This window comes from Pezoporus flaviventris, unplaced genomic scaffold (assembly GCF_033815535.1).
Source record: "Pezoporus flaviventris isolate CSIRO_AGI_PZ_B2104156 unplaced genomic scaffold, CSIRO_AGI_Pfla_v1 ptg000078l, whole genome shotgun sequence".
Taxonomy (NCBI): Eukaryota; Metazoa; Chordata; class Aves; order Psittaciformes; family Psittacidae; genus Pezoporus; species Pezoporus flaviventris.
Window position 1 is genome coordinate 9266062 of NW_026892626.1, and position 26010 is coordinate 9292071.

A 26010-nucleotide genomic window follows, 5' to 3' on the forward strand; every position below is an offset into this window, starting at 1 on the left:
CTAATTAAACTCAACGTGTCAGAGCAAGTTAAGGATTCTAGGACAGGGTTTTTGCAGATCTTTAAGACAAGGACAAGAGTTATGCTTGCTTGAAAATTTTATTGACACAACTGTTTGGTCCCAACACATGAAACAGCACTTGAGCCACAAAAGAAAGTGTCCAAACAAAGTAGACAGCTAAGAAAAGAATTCTTTCTTCTCCCTCCCATTCCAAGAAAAAGATAGTGCATAAGTTGAGGGCTTCAGTGACTTTTTTCAAACAGACATGAATCTGAAGTAGTACATTTCAGTGTTAAATTAAAGAATTTCATGGATGCAATGCTTTTAAACCTAAGTCACATCATTCATTTAACCCTTTGGGTAAAAAAATATATTGCAATTCAATTAGCTATTTTGTTACACTATGAACACAACTCTCAAAAAGTATTATTCTATTACTTTCAAACAGCAATTTCATCAGAATCACACATGAATCCAGAAGAGTTATGCTGACCTCCATAAACGGTATAACCACCACACTCACTCTGACAAATACCATATTTTCCTCTGAAGAAAAAGGTTTTCTTTAGAATTCCAGATGACTTGTAGCTGCATGTCATGAAAATGTAATTTCAGGTTGGTCTTTTCTCCAGTGCATGCTCTTCTGAAACAAAAATCTAGACTGATCAGTGTTAACCTTATCAAACTTAGGGTGAAAGCAGATGTTGCTGCATTTGACTCATTAAAGTAAGCCCCCAAAAGCTTACTTCTCAATTTCTCTTTCCATAGCAGTATGTCTGTAGAGGTTTATTAAAGGACTCAAAACACCGTGCCATAATGCTCAGAAAAACTTTCAAGTGTTTCTCTGCATTCACAATGGCTATAAGTTCACTACTGATAATACTCGGCTAAGTTTAAAAGATTTTATAACAAAATCTGACTACTAAAATTCTGTCTATAGCCATTATTCAGTGGCATTTCTTGTTGCTGGCTGAGAAGTTAGAGCCCATGTTCCATCTCCTGTATATTACAATAGAATCCACCTAAAACAATATTCAGTTGGCCAGCGGAAAGCCTCTAGTATAGGTTATTTCAATACTACAAGCAATTTATTTGCTGCCTGGCAAATACAACCCCATTGTAAATGCCATTGTTACCCAGAATGGGTATAAAGTCTCATACACTGGATATTTCTACTAACTAGAGTTAAGGACATCCACTGACTTAACATCTCTTCCAAAGCTGTTCCCTTTCAAAAGCCAGCACAAGGTACCACAAATTGAAAAAAGCTTCCAATGCTAGGAGCAAGTTTTAGAATAAAAGCAGACACAACTAAAGAGAGCACAGATCAAAGAATAAGCTTCCCATTTACTGAACATGCTTAAAAAAATAAAAAATAAGGTTAAGCAGAACAACCTTAGCATTTCCACATGTAGTTAGAACTTTCCTTACAGGTGGAAATAGCATCAATACCTTCTATCACAAAACACGTAAATAAGAACTGCTTCATTATCTGTGATTTATGCATTGAATGCATATTTCAGAAATATCAGAATCTTCCTAACTTCATTTCTAGACACAATAAAATGTGTGTGTATTAAACTCATGACACCAAGACAGTCTTTCCCTTAACCAAATCCATGCCAGACTGGAACTAAATATAAAAAGGGAAGCTTAAAGCACCAATGTCCTAGAAAGCTCCTAAACGGAACTGAAAGCTACAGAAAACACTTAAAACAAGTTTTACAAAAAATCCACATAATCTTCTACAGACATCTTTAGACAAATGATTTCCAAAGCAGTTACAAGTCATCTGAAAGGTCAGAGAACAAATTTCTGAAGGACAGTCAGCTCCTCACTCTCGTCATTTCAGGTCAGCGAGTTAGAATTTCTCAAGAGGCTTTTGAAAGACAGATCATGCATTTTATTAATACTGTCTGAAACAATACCAGTAAGCAACAGCCTATAGAATACAGTATGCTACATGTATGATTACACCACCAACAAGGCTTCAAGAAAATAAAATCTGTTCCATTTTACTTGAATTAATATTCTGCTTTTACTGAACACACATTTATGAAAAAATGTAAAATTTAAGAATAATTTAATGAATACCAGAATTTTTTTCAAAATAATAGAAAAAAATCTGCTCTGCTGATAGCTATGTTCAGTGTAAAAGGAACAAAATCTTCACAGAATACATTAATACAAATTAATTCTAGGCCTTTCATTAAAATACGTAAGGGCTAGCAAAAAGCTTTATTTGTGCAGAGTCCATAGGTATGTGTTTTTCACACTGAAGAGTTAAAGCTTGGTTACAGGTGCAAGTGAAAAGTTTGCTGCCAATTTCACCTTGTTTTTGTGTTGCTTTTTGGCTGGGCTGTCCATGACTACCTTGTTTTGTTGGGTTTCAGAGGAGTGACAGGGAGGCACTGAAGCATTCTCTGTGGTGTTAGGTACCACGGATCCCGAGGTCAGATTATCTTCGGCTGTGGTAACAATTCTCTGTTTTTCTTCTTCTGTTAAAATCATTATCTCTAAAATAAATAAGAAAATTTATTGATGTTCTGTTACTGAAAATAAAGAATATTACTCTGGTAATAGGCAATGAAATATTTTAAAAGAACTTGTCAGCTTGATCTGAAGCCAGAAGATACTTCATGTTCATCTCTGCAGCTGACAGGGTATCTGCTTCCGACTCTGTCGGCATGAGGTACCATCCAGAAGACTGAATTTAATTCTCACACATCAAGTCACTCAGTGGTCAGAAAAGCACTATGAAACTACTGAGGTAAAAAAGGCTGCTACAGGTTGGCAAAATGCAATTTTAGTGGTGGGTAACACCTCTTTGAAATTCACCCCAGAGTATCAAACTAGGGTGCTTACAGTCAGTACTCAGTTTCTGACAGAAGCCACCTACATTTCCAAAACATCACACTGTGCAATGTAGATACATATGTATGTATTTAAATGGAACTTTATGTAATAATGCATCAAACAAATAGTTCTCTTTCCAAATTGTACGAGTTATAAATGCATAAGTAACACAACATAGGCAAGCAAACTCTTACCAGACAGAGATGCAGGGCGTTCCTCAAACTGAATGAGATCTGCAGACTCAAGAACCACCGGATCAGGTCTCAGCTGTGGGGATGGCAGGCAGGAAGGAACTGGCTCACACAGAAGGTCAACGGGAGATGTATTTGTGAGGCAAAGAAGTTCTTGCTCAGTTTGATTAGAAGCTACAAAAATAAGGGAACATCTTTCAAAGTACATGTATCTTGTAAAGGTGTCACTGTTTCAGAGCTGATAAAAGCAAAGTCTTCAGGTGCAGTTCTGAGAATCTGAGAGCTGTGCCTCATTTGAAATATTAAAATCAGATTAATTTATGCTAATCTACCTCAGATTCATTCAAGAGTTATGTTTCTGGATTGAGAGCATCTAACTAATTACAGTGCATCAGCAAAGCAATAGCATGTTACACCTGTTGCTTATCTGCTTGTTTTACTCCTATAGTAAGGCCTGGTATTTGCTAAACTTGATAAATAGGAGAGCTGAGGAAACAAGTCCTACAGGAAGAGGCTTTACCGGAAAAGGGCCAGTTACCAGACTACTCTCTTGCAGACATATCAATACCCTATCACTATTTATGTGCCTTCTAGCACATTTACATGTGAAAATTAAGCTGAAAGTTAATTTTCACTTCACAGGGACAAGCCTAGACTTCTGAAATAGTAACTCAAGAGCCATTCCACACGTTCTACAACCTACAGGTAGTAAAAGAATTAGAGACCACAGCAAGATATGATCTATGAGGTCATCATTACCCAGTTACCTTTATTTGGGGATGGATTTATACCAACAGAACTGCCATTACTTCCAAATAACACCATAAAAACAACATAAGACCATCACAGAAAAGCAGTATATATTCTCATCAGGATAAAAGACATTTCTAGCAGAAGCTGCTGCTGACCATCTCTGCTCAGCAGCTTTGCACTTACAGACTTAATTTCCACCAAAATTCATGGCAAGTGGTACTCTAGCAGTTACATATATACACACAAACACAACAGACAGCCGAGGAGAACAGATGCCCTTGCCGAGAGGACACATACTTAACTCTATGCTTTGGATGAAGGTTCAACAGCTTCTAAGCCATAAAGCGTTTCTACAGAAGTTCAGACTGAATCACACAGCTTTCCCTATGCTGCTTTGATTATTCTGCTTATTTCCCTCAAGAAAAAATTTCTTACATAAATCAGTTTTGCATTACCATTGCTAGGTGCTTCTAGATGCGGTTCCATTGATGAAGTGGATCCTGCCATCTCCATAATTTGTTCATTATTGTCAGTAAATTGATTTCCATGATCATCCACATGATCAACAGGGGTAAAACTAGGTGAGCTAAAACAAGCTACAAAAAGGCAAGTTCATTTGGTTCATTTACTCAAGTCACATCTTAAAGAAAAATGGAAACTAAGATATTGCTCAAAATTGAAATGGCTTACTTTTCATATCATTCTTTAGTACCACAATTCTCTTATGACCATGTCCTTTAATCCAAACCACCTATAGAGAGAAAAAAAGGCAGAGTTAAACATCACACAGGTTAATCTCAAAGTCTAAAGCAGCTTACTCACTGCCTTCCATTTAGTTTTGTGCTGCCACTATTTCAAAAATAAGCTGTATCACATTATTAATTTGTACTACACCACATAAGTAAAAGCTTTGTCTCAAAATAACTGATGCCAAAGGCAAACTATTGGGCTAGAAAGTGTACTAGTTATTAACAAAACTGTTTAAACACAGAGTTAGAAAATTCTATTTTGTCACTCTCTGGAAAGATTAAAGGAAAACTTTAGCCACAAACCTGGTTACAAAATTATCCCAGAGCACTTTAGACATGCGGATGATAAGAAAATGGAACAGCAAATCCTTTATGTGGCACTTCTGACAAGGTCCCAACTTTTCATTCCTAAAACCAGGCTACACTATTGCCCTGATCAAAATGATGCTTCAGTACTGTATAGACATTCATTTAAGACAGAAATCATTTATCCCAATTGATGACAATGCCAAGAGTGTAGCGGCCTCACCAGGAACAGTTCTTAAGCAAAATTTGAGCAAAGATGTAAAAATATTTTTCTTATAACATAATCCAGATTTCTCAAGAAGCTATTAAAAATACAATTGCTATAAGCCTCCTTAGAGAAGGTTATGATTCCAGTAATTCACACCAATTACGGGAAACCACCAAGGTGTAACTGTGCAGAACAGTACATGTATGCATGTACTCCATGCATAAATCTCAATGCAATTGGCCAGGATGGAAATCTTCACACCTGTGGAATTGCTCCCAAGAGCTCTTCTAAATTGTTGCATCCATATGCTTGATGTTGCAGCACTTCTCCTGTGTATTTGCTATATGCTACTGGGAATTCATGAAGAAAAATCTGCTGATAATGGTAAGTGTGAAGTAAGGACCTCACATTCTTTGCAAACACATACAGATTTGTAAGCTTCACATATTCTTCTTCTGAACCATTGGTAAAAACCTATTAGAGAAAGAGAATTAGAGTGCATACTTCCGTATCCTCTATTCACAATATCTTTTCAAAGCATGAAACACCAGAAAAGAAAAAGAGCTTACATACCTCAACCAAGTAAGGCAGACTCTTCAGGAGTTCAGTTAAGGTCATATATCCATATTCACATGGATTAAGTGAAGTACTATGGGTTGTTTCATAATGCTGTTTGAGCTGTTCCACAGAGAGAAAGGATGTTTCATCCCAGGACATCAACAAGACTAGCAATTGGGCAGTGAGAGTTCGCAGAGATTTTCTATTTAACAACTGAATTTGCTTGCCAGATTCAGTGTCAACAACCTAGAAAAATGAACTGGGAATGAAATTAGGGACAGGGAAGAACCCAATTTACAAATAAATTGCATAGCTTGGGTTTTGTTTGAGCACAGCTGTATCTGGTATTACATACCAGCATCTGATAGCCCCCCACCCAAAAGCACACAGGATAGAGAAGCTTATTACACAGAAAAAAATATTTTAGATGTACAAAAGCTGAGTAGCAGTTCATTCACATGATCAGACGCAATTTTGCTCTTCATTCCGAGCCAGTTGGACCTCACTGAACTCCAGCCTGACCACCAGCTACTAAACTGGAGCAACTGAACCAGTCAATGTAACTTTTCCACTGATATACAAGACCATCTATGTATTTACGTTCACAGTCAAAGCCTCAAACCATAGATAAAAAAAAGTTAGGAATATAAACTAAAACAAAACATTATAGACTTGGTTAATAGAAAATGATTGCTTTTACACAGAAGTCTGATGGAAAAAAGAAACCCACACCCACAACAATTTCTACTGTTAAAATAAGTACTATAATACAATCTTCTACTTATTGCTGAACAAGCATGAGTTTTCCTGAAGAGAGCTGAAAGGTTACAAAAGAACTATGAGATCATGGGAATATAGAAGCTATATTTAAAATCCCTTTGGGATTTCCCCAATTTAATGAAATATTGTTTAGAGAGTAAAATACTAGGCACACTGAGACCTGTAATTTGAGGCAAGTAATTCCTTAGCATTACATACCTTTTAGAGGGATAAACTACAAAGATAAAACATTACCTTTACAACATGGCAAAGTTTTTGCATTAAAGCTGGAACTGAGCTAACATCATAGTCATGAAGACGCAGTGTGTATCCGAACGTTTTGCGGTACTCTGTCAGTACATCACTCATCATGAGGCAGTTGTCCTTCTGAGACCGCAGTAGTTTAACAAACTGGGCAGAAACTGCTTTGACTTGTTCCACCTCTGTAAGGGTGAGAATTTTCTCCTCCCCACATTCCAATACCTACAAAATAGAAAATACTCTTTGTTAAAGTGATTTACCTAATCTGGATGAAAAAAGTGTAATTAAAATTCAGGGCTTGCAAGGCAATCATTTGCTATGTAGCAGGGCTCAGCTACTTCAAAAGATATGTATATTGCAAGTAAAACTATCTAATTTCTGAAATTTAACAACATAGGCCATTAGTTATCAACTTTTTTTATTAAGCACGTTTAAAAACTTTAATGAAAGTTAGCTCTAATTTTGGTGCACTGAGTTCTGTTAACATAATACAACTTAGAGAACTTGAATTTTACTAAGTTTTACTAAAATAGCTGTAAAGACTTTCTTCAATACAGCTGTCTAACATTACAGGTGCACAGTTTATAACACACAGTGAAGTTCATGAGAAATATAAACCCTGCTGAAACAGTTGTACAGATATCAGAAAAATGCTTTAGCACAGCTTAAGATTTTGGAACTTACTTGTAAGACCTCTGGTATGGCTTCAAAGAGTTCAACTAGTTTTGTAAAACCATAGTAAGCAAGTTTACACTGGCGGCCAAAGTGGTGATGATAGGAAGGAATAAATTTATTGAAGGGCATTCGAAAATGGGGTTGATGGCGCAGTAAGTCTACCACCTCTTTAGCAAACCACTTGGTTCTTTCAATTTCTTCTTGTGTACGTTCTAAAATTAAAAAACAAGGCAAAAGCGGTGTACCAACACAATTATAAAATGCAACAGAATGCCATAAAATATGGCAACTGATTTACAGCACACCAAGTCATTTTCTTTTACCACCAAAGACCTTGACTAAGCTTATGCATTTGATGTCCAAAATAATCAGATGATCAGCACTTTGGGAGACCTTAAATAGCCAAATATGTTGGTGGGTTTTTAATATGTGGAAATAACCCACTCTCTAACCATACCACAGAAAGTTTAACTCCATGCAGAAGTAATAATATTATGTGTTTTGTCACATAAACGTTCTTTCACATAAATGTCACATATATGTGCTTTTATATCTGTTCCACTACAAGCATTCCTAGAACAGCAAATTCTTTACTTGCTAGAAGTTCATAACTTGGTTACGAAGGTAGAAACACAACATCAAAATATCCAAATCACTGCTATATACTTGAGTTAGCAGACTTTTGAAATAGTCAAAAGTTTCTTTACCAACAGTAAAAACAACGTACATGGACATACCTCTTTTGGGAATACAGATTACCATTTCATTGTCTTGCTGTGACAAACAGATGGTTGTATCTGGAATTTCTGATATAATATCAGCTAGTTCACACACTCCATACTCAGTAACATCCCAGTCCTTAGAAAAACACCTGAAAGTTTTAGAAAATTGTAGAACACAAGTATTAATGCATCCTGTGCAGGCCAAAGAATAAAAAAAAAGCTAACATGTAAATTGAAAGAATACACCTCAAGTCCTAGAAAACCCAGAATATTCATATTGAAAATAATGCTAACATGTGAAACAGGGGAAAATATTCTTAATTCCAATTATCTACCCATTCTAACCATAAAAATAAGATAAAAAAATCAGAACAGCTGAAATTTGAATGGAACATCGGAGGTCACCTAATCTGACTTCTCTGCTCAAATAGGATCACTTACAGCTCAGGATTGCATCCAATTTATATCTTTACTATCTCTAGAGAAGGAGACTCCACAACCTCTCTGGGCAACCTATTCCAATGCTCAGTCACCCTTCAGTAAAGCAGCTGATAATACACTGATAGTTCACATGATGTTGGAAGACAGAGCTGTATGTATCAACCAGTGGAAACCTCAAACTACTCATGGTGATAATATTTAAACCTGAGCTTGAAAAATATTACACAAGTGATTTAAGAAAATGTAATTACGTTAAACAGCTCCATATGGCTACACTTCCAACAGCCTGTATTTGCTTAATAGTTAGACATATGCTCTTCTTGAATAAGTTTAGGTCTCAACAGGAAGCAGAAACCATTCCCTGGAAAGCACCATATTAAGCATATGAAAAGGTATTTTACTCTCCCCACATTCCTGACAGGAACCTGACAAGCAAGAACACTTTACATATATTCTTATTCAAGAAATAGCCAGAGCTGACTACAATGGAGATGCAGATTTAGCAGATTTAGAAACAACTAATAATATATTTTTGCCAACAGTGGAAATATAAGTAGAAATGTGCATTCCCAAAAAGGCGTGTTGGAACAGGCAGCATCACAGCACACATGCAAAGGTAGACCACATGTAGCACTAAGATGCTACGGTTTCAAAGCACCTTCAGTATTACTTTCTACATTCTTAAGGGAAGCATGGTTCTCAGTTCTAAAAAAAAAGGACAAACCTAAACACCCAAACCCCAAAACACACACCACCCACATTTTTTATCACACTAGAACAGAACATTCTTCCTGGCAATAGTAAGATAGGCATTACTCCTCGGTTTTGTGTCATTACTAAATCCAGTTAAAGAAGTAAGAGTGTCTATTGACAATCGCCATTTTATTTTTCCCCTCTAAAGAAAGCCTAACACTAAATTTTCCTTTTACTGTTCATGCTACTGTGCCATGACCTGCTCACTTAAATCTAACCTCACAGTCACAGCTTCAAAAGAGAAATGAAATACAATAACCCATTTCAAGCTCCAATACAGTTAAATAAACCTAGTACTAAAGGAAGTAATAAAGTCATGCCTTTTACAGTTGTTCCCATTCCATTAAAGATAACTTACCAGTGATAAGCCTGTAAGAATTCCCTTACAATAACTTGTTTACTGGCCTGGGATTTGAGAAGCTTCAGTAAGTCTTGAGTAAAGCGCTTCACTTGAGCTCTGTGTGTTAGAGTTAACAAGCGTTTGGAACCCATACCAAGAATCTGCAAGAAAATTTTATTTGATCACTCAGATCTAGCATCCTCAGTAAATTGTTTTACAAGATATTTAGAAGCTAGTTCTAAATAGTACAGGTAGGTTAGAAATAAAGGATATAATACAGACAGTGTTTAGAAATACAGCCTCATGAAGCCACATGTTTTGTGCACTACGGCATATAGCATCAAGAAATGCAGAAGTGCTTTCCCAGATGTGCTACTGCAACTGCTGCACATTTCTACTGGTTATTTTAAAATTCTGCAACCAGCTGGTGTTCAAAGTAGAAAGTTAATGTGACTGTAGTGTTTTTCCTGTAACACAAGGCCACATAACTTGTTTCACACAGAAATCCTGCAAGTCATAAGCTACACATCACAGCCTACCTGACCAGCACTCAGCCTCTGCTCTGTTCCAATGGTGAACAGCACAGTTTAAACCTTTTACCCAAGCACTAGCCATAGGCTAAAAGTGGGTCTGAACTTTATTTAATCTAAGCCTCTGGAACAAAGCTGTTTTGGAAAGGTGGGGACAATAAAAACAATAAGACTAACATCTCAAAAAAAGAGAACAATTACACCTCAGGTTCAGTTAACCATCTCTTTCAAGACAGACTAGACATAGCACCTATTACACAATACCAACCAGTAATTCAGATAGTTGAAGATACAATTCCCCAAGTTAAAAGGAACAGTGCCATATAACTCACTTGCAATACATGAGGCACTGCTTCTAGCAGCTCCATTAGTTTAGAAAACCCATAGTTAGACACACGGCATTGTTTTGCAAAGTGATGATGGTATGTTGGGATGAATTTACTGACAGGTATGACGCAGGACGGTTGGCTTTTAAGTAGATCTATCACTTCTCTACTGAACTGAATAAGTTGTGGATTACCTACAGGGCTCTTAGAACGTAGAAGCCAAGGATCTAAAATAAAATACAAAAAATAATCATATGACTGAACCTTTCACTGATATTCTTCCACTAAACACTGCAATTTATGACACAAAACAAACAATCCAAGAGTGAACATTCAGGCTAAAAGTTTCTCTTTATAAGAAGTTTAACAATTGTACAAGATGTTTACTTCATGCTACTCATTTTTTAAGTATAAATATTATTTCAGAGAAAATTTTAAATAGAAATATTTACCTGTAGTAGGAGGCGGTGGTTTGTTATGTATCCATTTAATAACTTTAATTCCATTTTGGGCAGTCGCAATGTTAACCCCAGGAACACAGGTAATGAGATGTTCTAAAGGAACACCACCCTGGCCTTCTGACACCATTTCAAGATCACTGAACTCTGACATATAACAATCAGGAAAACTTCAGGAAAAAAAAAAGCTTCCATTATACACTAAAATATCGCTAAAAGTTGTCCTAATTCTGTTGAGACGCTTACTAAGCAAGAAGCTTCAGCAGCTTACTAGCACATTACAGAAAACTTCATAAACTGCACCTTTTAAACACGTGTGTCTTTTTGCTCAATAAGAATTAAAAAAGTAGTAATTTCATAGGCACTTATTTGTTATAAAAGCTACCACCTTACATAAGAACTGGGGGTTTTATACAATAGGTAGTTTCAGTGCATTACAACAGCCAGCAATGAAGTTCTAAATCTTTAACCTACAACCCTTACACTTAAAGCCAAAATTAAAACACTTTACCTTAGTAAAGGCACAGTACCCTCATGTGTCTGTAGAAGACTGTGAACTTGGGGAGCAAATGTCTTCAGAGACAGAATCACAAAAGGAATTTTATAAGAATCTGGATCAAACTCACGCTCACTGTAAAAAAAAAAAAAAGGAGGTTAAAGTTTACATGCTCGTTCTACACATCCCTTTAGCACAGCATACATGTGCTCACATACACACTCATAATAAACATTAAACTACATACAGTCAATACACTGCTACTAAGTGACAGTACCACTAATATACAGTCACAAGAAAGCTCCATCTTTTCTTCAACATAAAAATTAATACAGCTACAGCAAACTTCGAGAAGACAAACAGCACTAGAATACCACATTTTATCAGCATTAGATTAAAATTTTCAAATTAAGTTTTTGCAGCACATACCAGGCAGTTAACAGTGAACATTTGACTGCTCTAGTAGCACAACCTGCCTGCTGCCGAATAAAACAAAAACTAGAAAATCTTCAACCTGGTATATGAGTCACTTACTAAATGTAGCTGGAGGACAAAGAAAAATGGTCAGTTCCAACTATAATTACATAATAACATAATTCAGGCTAATAGAAATCTCTAATATGTTTAACATTCCTATAAAACTAGAGGAAGGTAGCATACCTTTCAGATTCTGCTTAAGTAGTATTCAATCTTGGCAGCTGTTCTAGAATACAATAATCTTACCCAAAAAGACTGATTCATGAGGACTACCTAGAAAATTCAATGTGTCATCTCATTATTTTCTGCCTGATTTAGTCTGGTAAACACATAAACAGTGACTGGAGCACACTATATGAACATATATACCTTAACTTTAATATACCTGGAAACGCTAAATGCTGTTCAAATACTTTGTAAGATTTCATAGTATTTTATACACAGCTTACATAAAGTCTTTATTCAGGCAATGCTGCTTACAAACAGGCTCATGATATTCCAACTCTTCAAATATTATAGGACTACAGTTTGCTGATGAACCATCATGTGACTGTGAAGATCCCAAGGGACTCTGCCGGGCTTGGCTGCTGGGCAGAAGACATACCAGCCGCCCACTTCCTTGGTCACGGATTGCCACCGTATCTGTTAGCTTATATAAGTCTGATACAACTAACTTATGCCCAAATCTAAAAGAAAAAACATGAAATACACATTAATAACAAATACTGCAATATTTTTTTTGTTTTTAAGAAACAGGACTATACTAGAAACTATTCTACGCAAAATATTAAGGTAACTAAACCTATTCACCCCAACATCAGAAATGAAGTAAAACAATGAAAACATAACCTTCTCAGAAAGGCCAGTATTACAGTAATTGCCTCTGGATAGTAATATGATGCATTATCTAAAAACAAAAAACTCATAATACTCCAAAACAGAACACAACAAACAAAAAAACCTTACTTTTTTTCGTAGATTTCTGTGAATTTGAACACAGGCAGACAACAAGCAGGTGCATCCTGCAGAATGGACATCGCTTCCGAGCTACAAAACAAGTTTTGTAACATCAGCACAAATTAATCTGTTAGTATTAGTCTCCAGCCCAAATTGTTGAAATATTTATAGATTAATTTTATGAACTATAAATGTAATGGGGAAAGAAAAACATTCCCTTCCATCCCAGCACCACAAAAGCTGGCTGACACTTCAGATCAGGGGAGTGCAAATAGTAAGATTTCTGCTAATTCATTAGGTAACGTCTCTGAAGAAATTGCATCTTTCATAGGTAGCAGTAAGATTTGTAGTATCTATAAAATGCAACATTAAAGCTGCAGCATTAGAAGTTATCAGCCTGGTCACAGGCATAAACTAAAAGGCAAGAATGAAATAAAGTTGTAAATTATGCAATGGCAATACTCTATACTCCAAGCACTATTTTCACTGGAGCATCTGTGAAAAGGTTAAGGTAACTTTTTCCTAATGCTTTCTTTCAGTATGGAAGTTTAAATAGAAAATGCTCATTCTCACAAGCATCAGCACTCCAGTTATGTCATCTTCCATATAGAAAATGGAAATCAAAAAACACCAATAGCATTTAAACTGTGCACCCCATTCTCAAAGAGACAAGTCATATGCATTTTCTTGGAGGAAAGAAGTAAAGAAGCCAAGTGTAATCTTAACTCAGCTGCACACAGTCATCAAGATATACCACTATTATGAAACAATACTGGTAAAACTGTTAAATTATTAAACATAGATCTAGTCTCTTCAGATGCAACTGAAGATGTAAGCACAGTGTACAATTGCTAAACTGAAAACTAGCCTAGTTATATTTAACATATTAATCATATCATAAGACAGATTTATTTCCTTGTCATTGCTTTGCTCAGTCTTTTGTATCATCTTTCAGCTACATGCTAGAACAATTAAGATGCTATGGTGCTTATTACCTCAGTAGAGCAAGTGATTTACTAGCAGCTCCTGTTGTTAATGAGACCTGGATCCTTTTACCACCAATTTGGTATCTGTGAAGACTGTTGACAGCACTGATTGCTTCTCGCAGACTTTCCATCTGAACTATAGCCTTCAACTGGTAGTCTGTATGAGGACTGAGCTCTATAGATTTTACCTGAAAGGAAGATAACACCTTGTACATTTATCACAGAATGTTAATCCAAGGCAAGCCACTCAAGGGTAGTACAGACTTGTTTTGGCCAAGAGCCGAATATACTGCAAAATGAAACTCGGTATGATGAACCATGGCCAACAGGGCAATGCAAACAAGAACCAAGTGCAGTAAGCCTTGGTGAAGGCAAGGCCATGATATTCCTTTAACACAAGCACCATCTTCCCGAATAGAAGACTGTGCCAGAAGAATGTCATTTACAGATCAAATAGGACTGCTGCAGAAACTATGTCTCTTTGCATAGCTGCTTTCTACATATCCACATTCTTCACGTCTGTTTTGATGACTTTAATTCAAAACAAACTCAGCTTTTACTGATATTTTTAAGCTGACATTAGGAATTCAGCCTTACAGCTTAAAAATGTTTAGCAGCTAAAGCAAAAGTCTCTGCGTGACTAATAAACCACTTGATTTCATATATAAAACTTCAGAATAACAAATCTATGAAGACCACATGCAAATTAAGAACCTAGTATACATGATGATCTGGTCTCTTTAGAGGAAAAAGACAATATCTCCTTTTTACAAAGTTTAAAAGTCATGTTTCAATAGATTTCCATACCTACTCGACATAGCTAGACCATAAACATGTCTGTAATCACATAAACAGAAAGCACTAAAAACCAGATTTAATAAAGGTATTTTAGCTTTTACCTTGCCATGTCTTGAGAAAGTTTCTTGTAAATGTTGCTGCAACTCTTTTCTGGACAATCTGTAATCTATATTGCTGACCTGAATGTCTGCACCATTTGCAAAGGGCTCAGAGCAGTCTGTACCACCAGTATGATTTACTACATTAAACGTGAGTGGAGATGATCTATTTGAAAGGTTTGGAGACATACTCCTGGGTAAAATAAAAACATTCACGAGCTAAGGTAGGTATTGCACAACTCTGATATATACATCACAAAATTATTCAGAAAATAGACACAGGTCAAGTGCACAAGCAGCTCTTTAAACGTATTTTCTAGTACATGCATGGGCAAAACAAATTTCACCACAAGCAAAACATTGTAAGAAAACAAATACTTCCTACAGACAGAAAGGAAAATCATTCATACTACATCTCAAAGTTAACCAATTTAGTAATATACTTGGCACTAAGTCTTGCACTATCTTACTAAGACATAAATAAGTCAAACTCATTCACATGATATTAATAATTGGCAACAGTTAAGTATTTAAGTCTAGAAGAACTTAACAGGCCCAGATAAATATCTGCCGGGAATGTCAAAAGCACTGAAATTAAGGCAAGAAAAACATCTGTAATACCTCTGAATTTTTTGAGGTTTTTTGTTTTTGTTTGGTTTTTTTTTACATTTGTCACACAATGTTTCTGAAAGAGAGTTCACCCCATCTTATATTTACTTCTACCCTCTGTCAGCTATCACACAGCACCATCAGCTTCCTTTTGCCTCCACATAAATTAGTATTACTGTGCTCAGCATACACAACTCCATATGCAGCAATAATAAACATATATATACTGATGAAGTCTCACTTCACCTCCCAAATAAGACAGACACTTACCGAGATGACCAGCAACTCTGAGACATCAGTAAAGGACTGAGCTGTCTTGAGGCTGTCAACTTACTGAAAGCAGAGGGATAGCTGACCTGAAATACAGTTTCATCTTTATCTTTTTTATCTATAGGAGAATTGGTAACGCTCCTGGAAGCGGAGGTCTCTTTTCTATTTACAAAGATATAAGAAAAAGAAAACACATTATATTGCAGAATTCACATTAAACAAAAGTACAAAACCAAATTAAACACTAATGTCTTTTTAAACATACTTCTGGCTGCTTTTACAGGATGTTTCTCCCATTCCACTTTTTTTGGTTGCCAGAGAGACAGGAGTCACTGCATTAGAATTACTTTGAGGAGAAGGAATTTGTTCTCTTAAATGTTCTTGTTGGTTTTCCGTATTTCTACTTATGGTCTTTGATTCAAGGTGGCACAGCTCCTGTATGAAACAGATGAAAGGTCAACATAAAAGCACCAGACATTCCTTAAGAGGCTTTCCTTGTGATGGAACCTTAGTTAACTGACATTCTTTTCTTCAACCACATTTTCATTGGCACTTCTTAAGCAAGATTTGATTTTCTGTAACAAAAACCATAAACCATCGCCTAGTTGAAGTATTTTTGCTATACTGTAGACCTACCTTAGTTTTCCTTAAAACTAGCAAAGTGGATCCCTCTATATGTTATATTCAACACCAACACAAAAGTCAAAGCTGGCCTAGGATTAGAGACTCAATTAGTACCAGCAGTATTGCCAAATTGAGAAAAGGTGATAGACGGGGGAAAAAAAAAAGGAAAGACTTTCAAATTCACTTTGTTTTCCAAGCAGCTAAATACAGCTCTCATTCGGGAATGTCACTATACATCAGTTACTTATTAAACAGAACGGACAAGTTCACAATAAAGGTGTAATAAAAGTAAACCTCAGAACACGAGGAAAAGAACTAAACAAGGTAAAACAATACCTGTAAACTTTTAACGTTTGTGGGTTTGGTGACAGTTCCATGAATCTGGAAACCTCTTCCAGCAGAGCCTTTGGTACCAGCAGACTGATCACTCGAGTCTTTGTTGAGGAGGCACAGCTTTGTGTTCTTGTTAACTTTTTTGGGAGACTTCACCTTTTCAGTTCCAACAAAGCCGGAACTTTTTGTTTCATTAACTTCTTTGTTTTTGGGAGTAAAAGACACTACAATCCTGTTACCAAATACGTCTTCATTTTCCATTCGTTTCTGAGCCCGTTCAGCACTTTCTTGATTTAAAAAACGGAGAATTGCACTGCTTCCAGAAATGCTCAGCACCTTCCCGCCACAGTTGTCTGACAAGCGCCTAAGTCTATTACTCACACTTTTGCTGTCTCTGTTTGCTGGCAGATTATAAACATATAATAGTGTATGGCATGCCTGTTTAAAGAGAGCAAGATTTTAGTTTGATTACCTCAGAATACCCTCTTGTTCAAACCCAGTATTTTTACACTGATTCTGGTGATACCCTCGCCCCCACTCCTTCCTTCCTCCAAGTCATTCTTATTGCAGCATTCAGTTTGTTTGGAAAACTCTTATACTAAACCTCTATCTCCAATATAACTTGAAGTCAACAGATCAACGCCTGATCAATTCTCCAGGAAAGAGCATCACTGTTTGTGATCGAAGAATTCTACATATTCTACATGTGCATGTGAACACATAGTTCAGGAAGTTATTTCAGAGAAAGAAAAGGTTGTGAGTGCTGCGCAAAGACAACACAGAACTCCAGACTGAATCATCAGAAGACAGAAAAAACCCAAGAACACAATAAGACAGTCATTCTTTGTTAAGAAAGCATTACAGAGCTGTCTTAATGCACAACTAAGTTCTTACCCTTTCTGCCAGTGAAAGGCATCCAAGATGCATTATCTGATAGATTACTGAGTGGTAAGAATGTGACCTTGCAATTTTACTTTAGTTAATTACTTCTCATTATTTCATTCTTTCAGTCTTAGAGCAGAAAGCATACATGGTAGTAACCAAAATACAGACAATAGTCAAATATGCAGCAGACATGTCCTACCATAAGAAAGTCCATGTAACTTCAGCCTGTTCTCTCCCTAAACTGGGGGAGGGGTAGGAGGAGAAAGGAAATTGACACTGTGAAACATCTGTTGCATTAAGGATTAGAAACCCTTACCGGCACTTTCAGCGGTAACCTTGGTGGCAAGTCTGAAATGAATTCTTCAAAACAAACAAGCTCATGAGCATGACGTAAAAGTGCTTCTGAAGCTTGGTTTTTATGTACCAAAATTATCCTGAAGCCATGTCTGTGTCTCAGGTCACTGAGTTCTAAAGCAAAGTTTACATCCGCTGGAGAAAAAAAATGCAAAATAGAATAAGGAAATATATGAAAAAGCTTAAAAAAAACGCTCCACAATAACCAAACCAACCCCAAAATTCAAACCAGATTAAACAAGCACAACCCCAGGTCTCACTGAGTTCTATTTACCACTGAACATTTCCAGTGAAAAAGCACCAACAGCTACAAGGCTTCTCAGTAGATATAAATGAACAGTTAGCATTCAGTCTCAGAGAAAGGCTTCCTTTTAAAAGCAAGTTTAGCTATTTACCAGGAAGGCACTTGACTGGCACTGTATACTTGGAGAAAACATTTGTTTAACTTTAGGGAGAAGCCCAAAGCAACAAACAGCAATTAAACAATTGAGTGGCTTGCATATGCAACTGTACAGTGTACTGCTACAAGAATAAAAACTAAATCAAACGCATTTTGCTCAAAGCATTCTGACAGATTACCACATGGAAGACTCAACAAGTTTTACTTTATTAGCTTCCTGCTGAAGCTGTCTAAACTTGAGGCAGTATTTACACACATACTTACTGACACTCAACAAGGCATCAGACTCCAGAGCTGACTGAACTAAGCCAAGTTCTCATCTTACCGTCCCTACTTTTCTCTTACTGCCACTGACATTATTAATAAATTCTTAAGTGATTTAGTTAAAGCTGATTCTAAACACAACCCCTAGAAAGCAGAATAGTGTCATATGCAAAAGTATGACTAAGGAGAAGAACTGAGTTCTGCACTGTAGATGAGCACCACAGACACTTACTTGACACAAGAACCACAGTGGCAGGTGCAGTGTGTGTATCAGCAAATCTCCTAAGACTCTGTCTGAGTTTATCATCAGCAGCGTTCTTTGCTGTAGCATTGATGTGTGCAACAGTCACCTATGGGAAACACAGATATGCTCTAAAAAAGCTTGAACGTGAACTGTGCTTACTTAAATTTAGTTGTGGCGTTTATTAATGTAAGTATAAGCTTTCAAATGCATCTTTTATTTAGATAAACTGATACACACATGCATGAAATATAACATGTATGTATCTCAAACTGTTCCAATGATCAGTGAACTTCAACCCTGGTTGTTCAGCAATGCCTTAGGAATGACATTACTGTTTTGTGTTAAAGATCACAGTTTACATACCTTAAAAACATTCCACAAACTCTCATTTGAATAGAGAGGTGACAAACACGGCAAATACTTGCTACCAATTCTTTTCAATTCACACAAGCAGATAAAACTTTCAACTTATTTTATCTGCAATTTAGAGGATGTGAAAGGAGTTCTGACTTACAAACTTGCACAGAAAGTTAAAAAAAAATACCACGAAACAAAGTACCTTGATGGAAAAATATGTAGTGTTAAAGGTGCCTCAACCAATACTACTAATTTACAAATATCCTCACTAATCAATGTAGTACTAAGTAAAAAAAAATAAGTCAAGTTCTCAGAACCATAGCGCTTTTAGGTTAACTATTCAGTTGCAGATTGGAAGAATAACACTAAAAACACCACCATCACTTACTACTGGATGAAATCAAAATCCTCTGTGAACACTAAAACTAAAGCTAAAACTGTCATCTGCACAATGGAATGCAGTTTCTTAAAAAGTATCACATCAGGAGAGTTCAGCATTAAAGACCCCCCCACCCATAAACTAATAATAATAAGCTCGTGCACTAAAAGCCATGGAAGCTAACAAAGCTTTAGTGAACAGGAATCACTGTTAGCACACTCGGTACACAATCTCAAGCAAGAACACCAATTAGATGCTGTTTTGATACCTGGCAGTTGTTCAGCTCCTGAATAACTTCTTTATTTTCTTTACTAATGTCACACACACAGATGAATTCTGCCTCTCTGTGACCTTTAAAAAACTTTTCACGAATCCTCTGTACAACTGCTATAGCTGAACGGCCAGTGGGAACTGAGCAGTTTTCAATATCCCAGAAGACTCCAATGGGGGGCAAGTTTTCCAGAACTTGGCCTGTTATTGCAACTTCCGGAGATCCTGTACAGGTTTAACAACACAGACCACTTTAATCTCAAAAGCCAAAAATGTTGAACTTAGCATCCTACAAACTTTGCACACAGAAAGCTTTACATTTCACAGAACAACCTGCCCAGGAATGCAAGTTCAGTTCTATTTTCTTAAGGAATTTCAGAAACAAGTCTTAAACAGAAATTGCATGGGTATATGCTGACTAGTTACTTTCACAAGATTCACTGGAATTGCATTTTGTAAAGACACTTATATAGGGTGGTAAAATGCTAGTAAAGTTATCCAAGTTCTTATTCTTCCATACTTTAACTTTCATACTAGCTATGATTCTGTAACTGAATCAGTACTAACACTGTAGAAATACCATGTACTTATTTCGCACAATAGTGTTCTCTCAAGAGCACAGAAAAAAAGCTATCTTGTAATTATAAACATCATGCCTGTACTGCTTAGAAAGTGACACTACAGACTAAGAATATGCTTTTCAAATATGGCTGAAGATAATTTCCTTGTACACCACCAGAACAAAATAGCTTCCAAGTTGTTAGGATTTATTTCCCTAGTTCTTAAAATGTTAAAAAATGTAATAAAAAATCTAAATAAAAATGAAATCAAATCTTGATGCAAACAATACAGAAAGTTCTCTAGTCAGCTACCAAGAAGGAGAAAAATGACTGCTACTGCTGAACCCAGGACAGTCAGTCACAGAATCATAGAATGGTTTGGGCTGGAAAAGACTTTAAGATCATTTAGTTCAAACTTCCCAGCCACGGGGAGGGACACCTCACACTAGACCATGCTGCCCAAGGCTCTCTCCCACTTGGCCTTGAATGCTGCCAGGGATGGAGCATTTACCACTTCTTTAGTCAAAACAGATCAATCCAAGTTATGACTTTGCAAAACAGAAACAAGGTGTATTTTTATTGTTTAATCTTCTATGACTTTACAGATGTTGCCAGAGAACAGTGCAATTTAAGAGAACTCTTCATGTACAGTGGTATTCAAGGAGGACATTCACTAAGTGAAATTTCAAACAAATGTGGTTTACCATATTTCTGTGGTGATTTTCCAAGGCTGCTTGCCAGAAGCAAACTCTTCTCATTTCCTGTTCCTTTGGTTCCACAGCCATTACATATTGGGATAGGAACAGGTGCAGTCTGTGCATTTGGAGGAGGAATATTTGGCCATATTTTAGCAGCATCAACTAGGCTGTTTCTGGTTGGCTGTCGGGACAATTTTTCAAAATACATGCTCATTTAGTACACAATATTAACACACAGTGTTCCATGCCAGAAACACTCAGTTTCCCTTCTGCAACAAACGGAAGTTCAGATACACTCTAAAAAGTTAATTAACAATATCACTGCATGAAGGAAGCTTCTATCCTAGAGTCTTGTCCTAGCATACTTAGTTCTAGATTTCCAAATGCAAGGCAAGATTCTGTTAAACTCAGCACATCAAGAGGTTCCGTCACCTAGCACATGAAATCACCACAGTGAAGAGCACAAGGCTGAATTATCCCTCTCTCCCCCCAAGTAGTGGTCATAATCACAAACATAATTAATTCACTACTTAGCTTACTGAAATGAAAACATTTCACTTTTATAGGGGAAACATAAATTTGGAAGTTTAAGTAACATCTTGCAAAGTATATTATTTCACTTGAAACTAAAATTATGATTGAATTGTGGTAGGAATCAGTTCTAAAGTGTACCATATAAGACTTATAAAACCAAAACTAGAATATCCTTACAGCATCAGACATTTCACATGAGTTACAAACGGATCTTTATTGACCAGCTGCCCATGGGTACATATTAACTGTTGTTAGCTTGCTCTCAAGAGTCACTACTATGCAACATTTTAATTGGAACTGTAAAGAAGAAAGAGGTAACTGTCTTTCAAATCCACACAAAATTCTGCTTGAATACATTAAAGGATCTCCTGTAAGTTAAAACACTGTGGTAGCCTCTTTAGTCTTCCTATCAAACTGAACGTTACCTCAGAAGAGAGATGAACTTCAGAAGGATACCTGGTATGTTTGGACTGTGCATCATCAACTGGGAAGATGCAAGCTGCAACCTGTTGAAACTGGTGTTTTGCTCAAGTAACATTATTTCACCATTTGACATATACCACAATGAATGAGAAATGTGATGGGTACAAACCTTGCTCAAGCAGTCACTGCAGTAGTGAGAGCCCTTTAAACAAACCGAAGGTGCCATGTTTAGGTGCAAAGGATTGGCGTACACACGTGATGTTAGCTCCGACTGTGCAATATGCTCATCCAAGTGGCCTGCAGCCCCACTTGTGAATTCAGAACAAGGAAAATAGCCAGAAGATGTGCAGCTCTGAAGGGCTGGATACTGATGCAGTTTGTGCACGTTACCATGACAGGACTGGAAATGGAGTTTTCCACAACAGGAAAGATGTTGGCAGGAAGATACACTGTTTTCTATGCACATGCCTGGGAACTCACTTGCAATGCTTCTAGCTGGAGGAGTTTTCAGGGAAGATGCAGACTGATAAGCAAATCCTGACCCTACCTGACAAGTAATCGTCCCAGTGCTTTTTGAGTCTAATATTGTGCCAGGGTGAATCAAGTTACCACCACCAACACAACGCATTTGCGGAGTACAAGAAGAGTCAGAGCCATGAGCACAGCAGCTTACTTTTGGGCCAGGTGAAAGCTGTATTTGCTGTTGCTGAAGAGGATGAACATCAGGAAGCGGAACTGCTGGAAACAGTTTAGAGCCAGCATTATGAGGCAATGAAGCATCCTTCAATTCTATAGCAGCTTTCTTGTTCTCCATGTAATCCTTCTGGAAATTGAAAGCTCAATTACATTTAGATGAATTAAAACATAACCTTGTAATATAAACAAGCATATTTTTAGACTGTTACAATTTCATTAATTAACAGATTTTGAAAAGTACCACCTTCATGATTATTATTAACTGTCTGAACATGTAAGATATTAAAAGAAACATGCCAGTTATGTGTGCCAGCATGATCTATATTGGTATCAGTGGATTTTCAAAGCAACAAAAAGCTACAAAACAAATAGCAATGAGTCTGTAAAACAGAATTTGAAAAGCAGTGTTAGGCCAAGGCTGAGAGATATTCTGCAATCGATGGATGCACTGGAAAAAAAAAAAACCAACACAAAACCACCACAGTGTGGAGGTACATAAAAAACTTTTATGTGTCAATGATGGCCTTAATATTGTATTAGAGTTTTAGAAGTAATGCATTAAAAGACTAAGACTTCAAAATATTAGAAATTCTATCAATTAGATAAACTAACAGAGGACAGAGAACACTAAATTTTCACAACAACTATGCAAGTACTTTTTGCCTACTCTTATTTAAGATATCAAGATGTACAGACATAAAGGCATACACAGACATACAGGGTGTTTTTTTTTTAAATGGCAGCAGGGAAGACTAAACAAAGTTATGAGAAGCACCTGAACAGACAAGGTCAGTAGAGCACACAACTCACTGCTCCAGAGCTTTAGGCCAGTACTTTTGAACAACTTTCACTTTCCAAATTGAATTTAATGCTTTTCCTACTGCACAGTAACGAATAACTGATTACCTGACTTCAACACCACCCCTCTCTACCTGATGCCACATCTTAAGATATACTCTGCCAAAAACCTGTCCGAACTTGCTCAGATGTTAAATTCCAGAATTTATGGCAGCTGCCTTCCCAGCCCGATACATGAGAATAGCAACACAACAGGACATGTGCTTATCTGTTTCTCCCATGTCTTTTACTGAAAGTCAGATTAACACAATGAATGGGTGTTAATTAACACCTGGAGCTTGCCTGCTCAAATAATTCACTGTTTTCTATTACTCCTTTTATTCCTTAGCACTCTGCATCTCCAAGGTACAGAACTATATACAGTTATGGAACAACATTTAAAGAAATGGAAACAAGGGAAAATTAGACATTCATGAAGAACAGCATGCACAATTGCTTTAACTACTAAATAATAATAATAAGTCAGAAGCTTCTAAGTTTGCCTCCAAACTGGTAAAAATCTGTAAGAATGAAGACTAGTCCCCTACCCTGCTCTCCAGCAGTAACTTCACAGAGCTTTCAAGAAGCTGCCTTACAGACTTTTTAAGCAGTGAGTTGTATCATTACAGAACTGTAAAGAGTAGAGCCTGTCAAGCAAAGCAATTTGCCTGCTTTCACCAACACAGATGAGAGCAATGACCACCACTAGAGACCTTAAATTCCCTGGCAGATTTTGTATTTAATGTGGTAACTGCTGTCTCCTCATTCACCCCTCTCCACTTGCCCCCTTTAGTCAGCAGTAAGACTGCAGTTAGTTATACTGCTCTACGCCAGGATACTGACTGTGCCTTTAGTAAAGCAATGAATTACCGTTCTTGCACTGCAAGGCAAAGATTTCTCAGCAGCAGAAAAGCAATCAGAAAGTTTCCAGAGCCATGGTTTTGCATCATTCTCTTGTCGCTGAAGCCATCCGAACGATCTGTTGCAGAGGTTCTCTGTCCTATTTCCTTCCATCATACAACCAAATAAAAAGGCTCAACATTCTTTCATTCCCCCTTCCTTTCATTCTTCCTACCTGCTAAAGAAAAAAAATACATTCTTTAAATAACCATTCAGGTAAGACAGAAAAATTCTCTTATGAATTCCACTACTGCTAGATCACTGAACTTGCATTATTTATGTTAAATTAAATTATGCATATGGAACATGGTTTGACTACTCCCTAGTACAGGAATATTCCTCATGACTTGCAACACAGGTGACACAGTCTGAGGAAAACACTGTTTAAGTCCATGGCATTACCTAGAGTCCCAGAAATGCATTGCTGCTGACATGAATAATTTCCTGAATTTTCAGCACATTCTTCTAGAAACAGAAGCCAGGAGGTAGGTTTTCAAGAACAGCTCATCAGCAAATCCAAAACAGGTGCAACTGAACACACCTGAAAGAATTAACTGCATATTCCTTCTCCTTCCACTAGCTAACAAACTTATATACACACCTGTATTAGCCACACAGCATTTAGTATTTAAACAGAGCTTTAAATTATTAAAATTATTTACAAATACTTACATTAATTCTCAAGCTACTCCACAGCACACCACATCAATTTAGCTTTACAGAACCACAAAAAGACCCAGCCACACTCCACCACAAAAACTACAGTATCAGAAACTAAGTCTTCTTACCCTCCAATTATGTATCACACACATTAGAAAAATGCTCCTTCAGATTTTTTCTCATTAATTCTATATGGATTAAATAGCAGTACACTTGCCCCTGTGTTATTTCTAACCACAAAATAAGTTCGACTTTTTAAGAAAAAAACATCTATACGCAGGAACCTAAAGTACCCAGAATTATGCTGAACAAAAAACTAAGTTAATCAAGTTCTACAGCTCTGGAGCAAGTTACTTTAAAAAACGTCTGGTAGCACCAATTCGTTTATGAATTAAAAAGGAAACTGAAACCATTTAGCAGTTGCGTGCACCACGTACGTCCACGTTCTGTCCTCTGCGGCTCGCCGCTGCCCCGGTGCCTCCAGCTCGGCCGGGCCCGCAGCCCGGGGGAGGCGACATCGAGGCCCGACCCTCCCCCATCCAGACAAACAGTCCTAACACACTCGGAGGTGCTGCCGGACGAATGGCCGCTCCAGCCCGCGGAGCTCCACTGAGCGCGGCCCGTAGTGCAGCTCCGCCCGGGGACCAGGCTGCTGTCTGCAAGGGGAGCGGGCCCCGCCCCCACGAGCCCGGCCGCGGTGTCCCGCCCGGGGCCTCCCCACCGCCGCAAGGCAGCGGAGGCAGCCGCGGGCCGGCGGGAGCCGCGGTCCCAGCTTATCCGTGCCCTGCTCCCGCTCGCTGCGCCTCACCTGAGCCGCCCCTCGCACACCGCCACAGCCCGCCACGGCCCTTTGTTGTCCTCCTTCCTCCCTCTCAGCTCCTTCTGCCGTCAAGCAACACCAAGCGCCGGAAACCAGCCCGCTGCCGCAAAGGCGGTTGTCGTGATGCTCTACTCCCTCCTCGCTGGCGCGCAGCGGGCTAGGCCGCGGAAGGGGCCGTGCGTTTTAAACCTGCCG

The 26010-nt window shown here is 37.6% G+C and overlaps 1 protein-coding gene across 3 annotated transcripts; it reads right to left on the reverse strand.

Moving 5' to 3' along the window:
* Positions 1 to 79: 79 nt before the first annotated feature.
* On the reverse strand, positions 80 to 25931 carry MARF1 (meiosis regulator and mRNA stability factor 1). Of its 3 annotated transcripts, none has more exons than XM_061473409.1 (27): positions 25804 to 25931; positions 24306 to 24513; positions 22576 to 22725; positions 20952 to 21126; positions 19686 to 19912; positions 18670 to 18787; positions 17736 to 17908; positions 16538 to 16972; positions 15843 to 16012; positions 15578 to 15739; positions 14702 to 14891; positions 13812 to 13990; positions 12826 to 12906; positions 12309 to 12545; positions 11398 to 11517; positions 10881 to 11056; positions 10435 to 10655; positions 9591 to 9733; positions 8054 to 8187; positions 7326 to 7528; positions 6636 to 6863; positions 5637 to 5867; positions 5325 to 5537; positions 4491 to 4551; positions 4256 to 4396; positions 3051 to 3221; positions 80 to 2516 (listed from the first exon to the last, which is right to left on the reverse strand). In XM_061473409.1, the coding sequence occupies exons 2-27, from the start codon at positions 24450 to 24452 to the stop codon at positions 2284 to 2286; spliced, it is 4719 nt and encodes a 1572-aa protein (XP_061329393.1). In that variant the 5' UTR covers positions 24453 to 24513; positions 25804 to 25931; the 3' UTR covers positions 80 to 2283. The 3 variants fall into 3 exon arrangements, with proteins under 3 accessions (XP_061329393.1, XP_061329391.1, XP_061329392.1); XM_061473407.1 differs by having other exon boundaries at positions 22072 to 22725; XM_061473408.1 differs by having other exon boundaries at positions 22072 to 22725; positions 24306 to 24510; positions 25804 to 25822.
* Between the last annotated feature and the right edge of the window lie 79 nt (positions 25932 to 26010).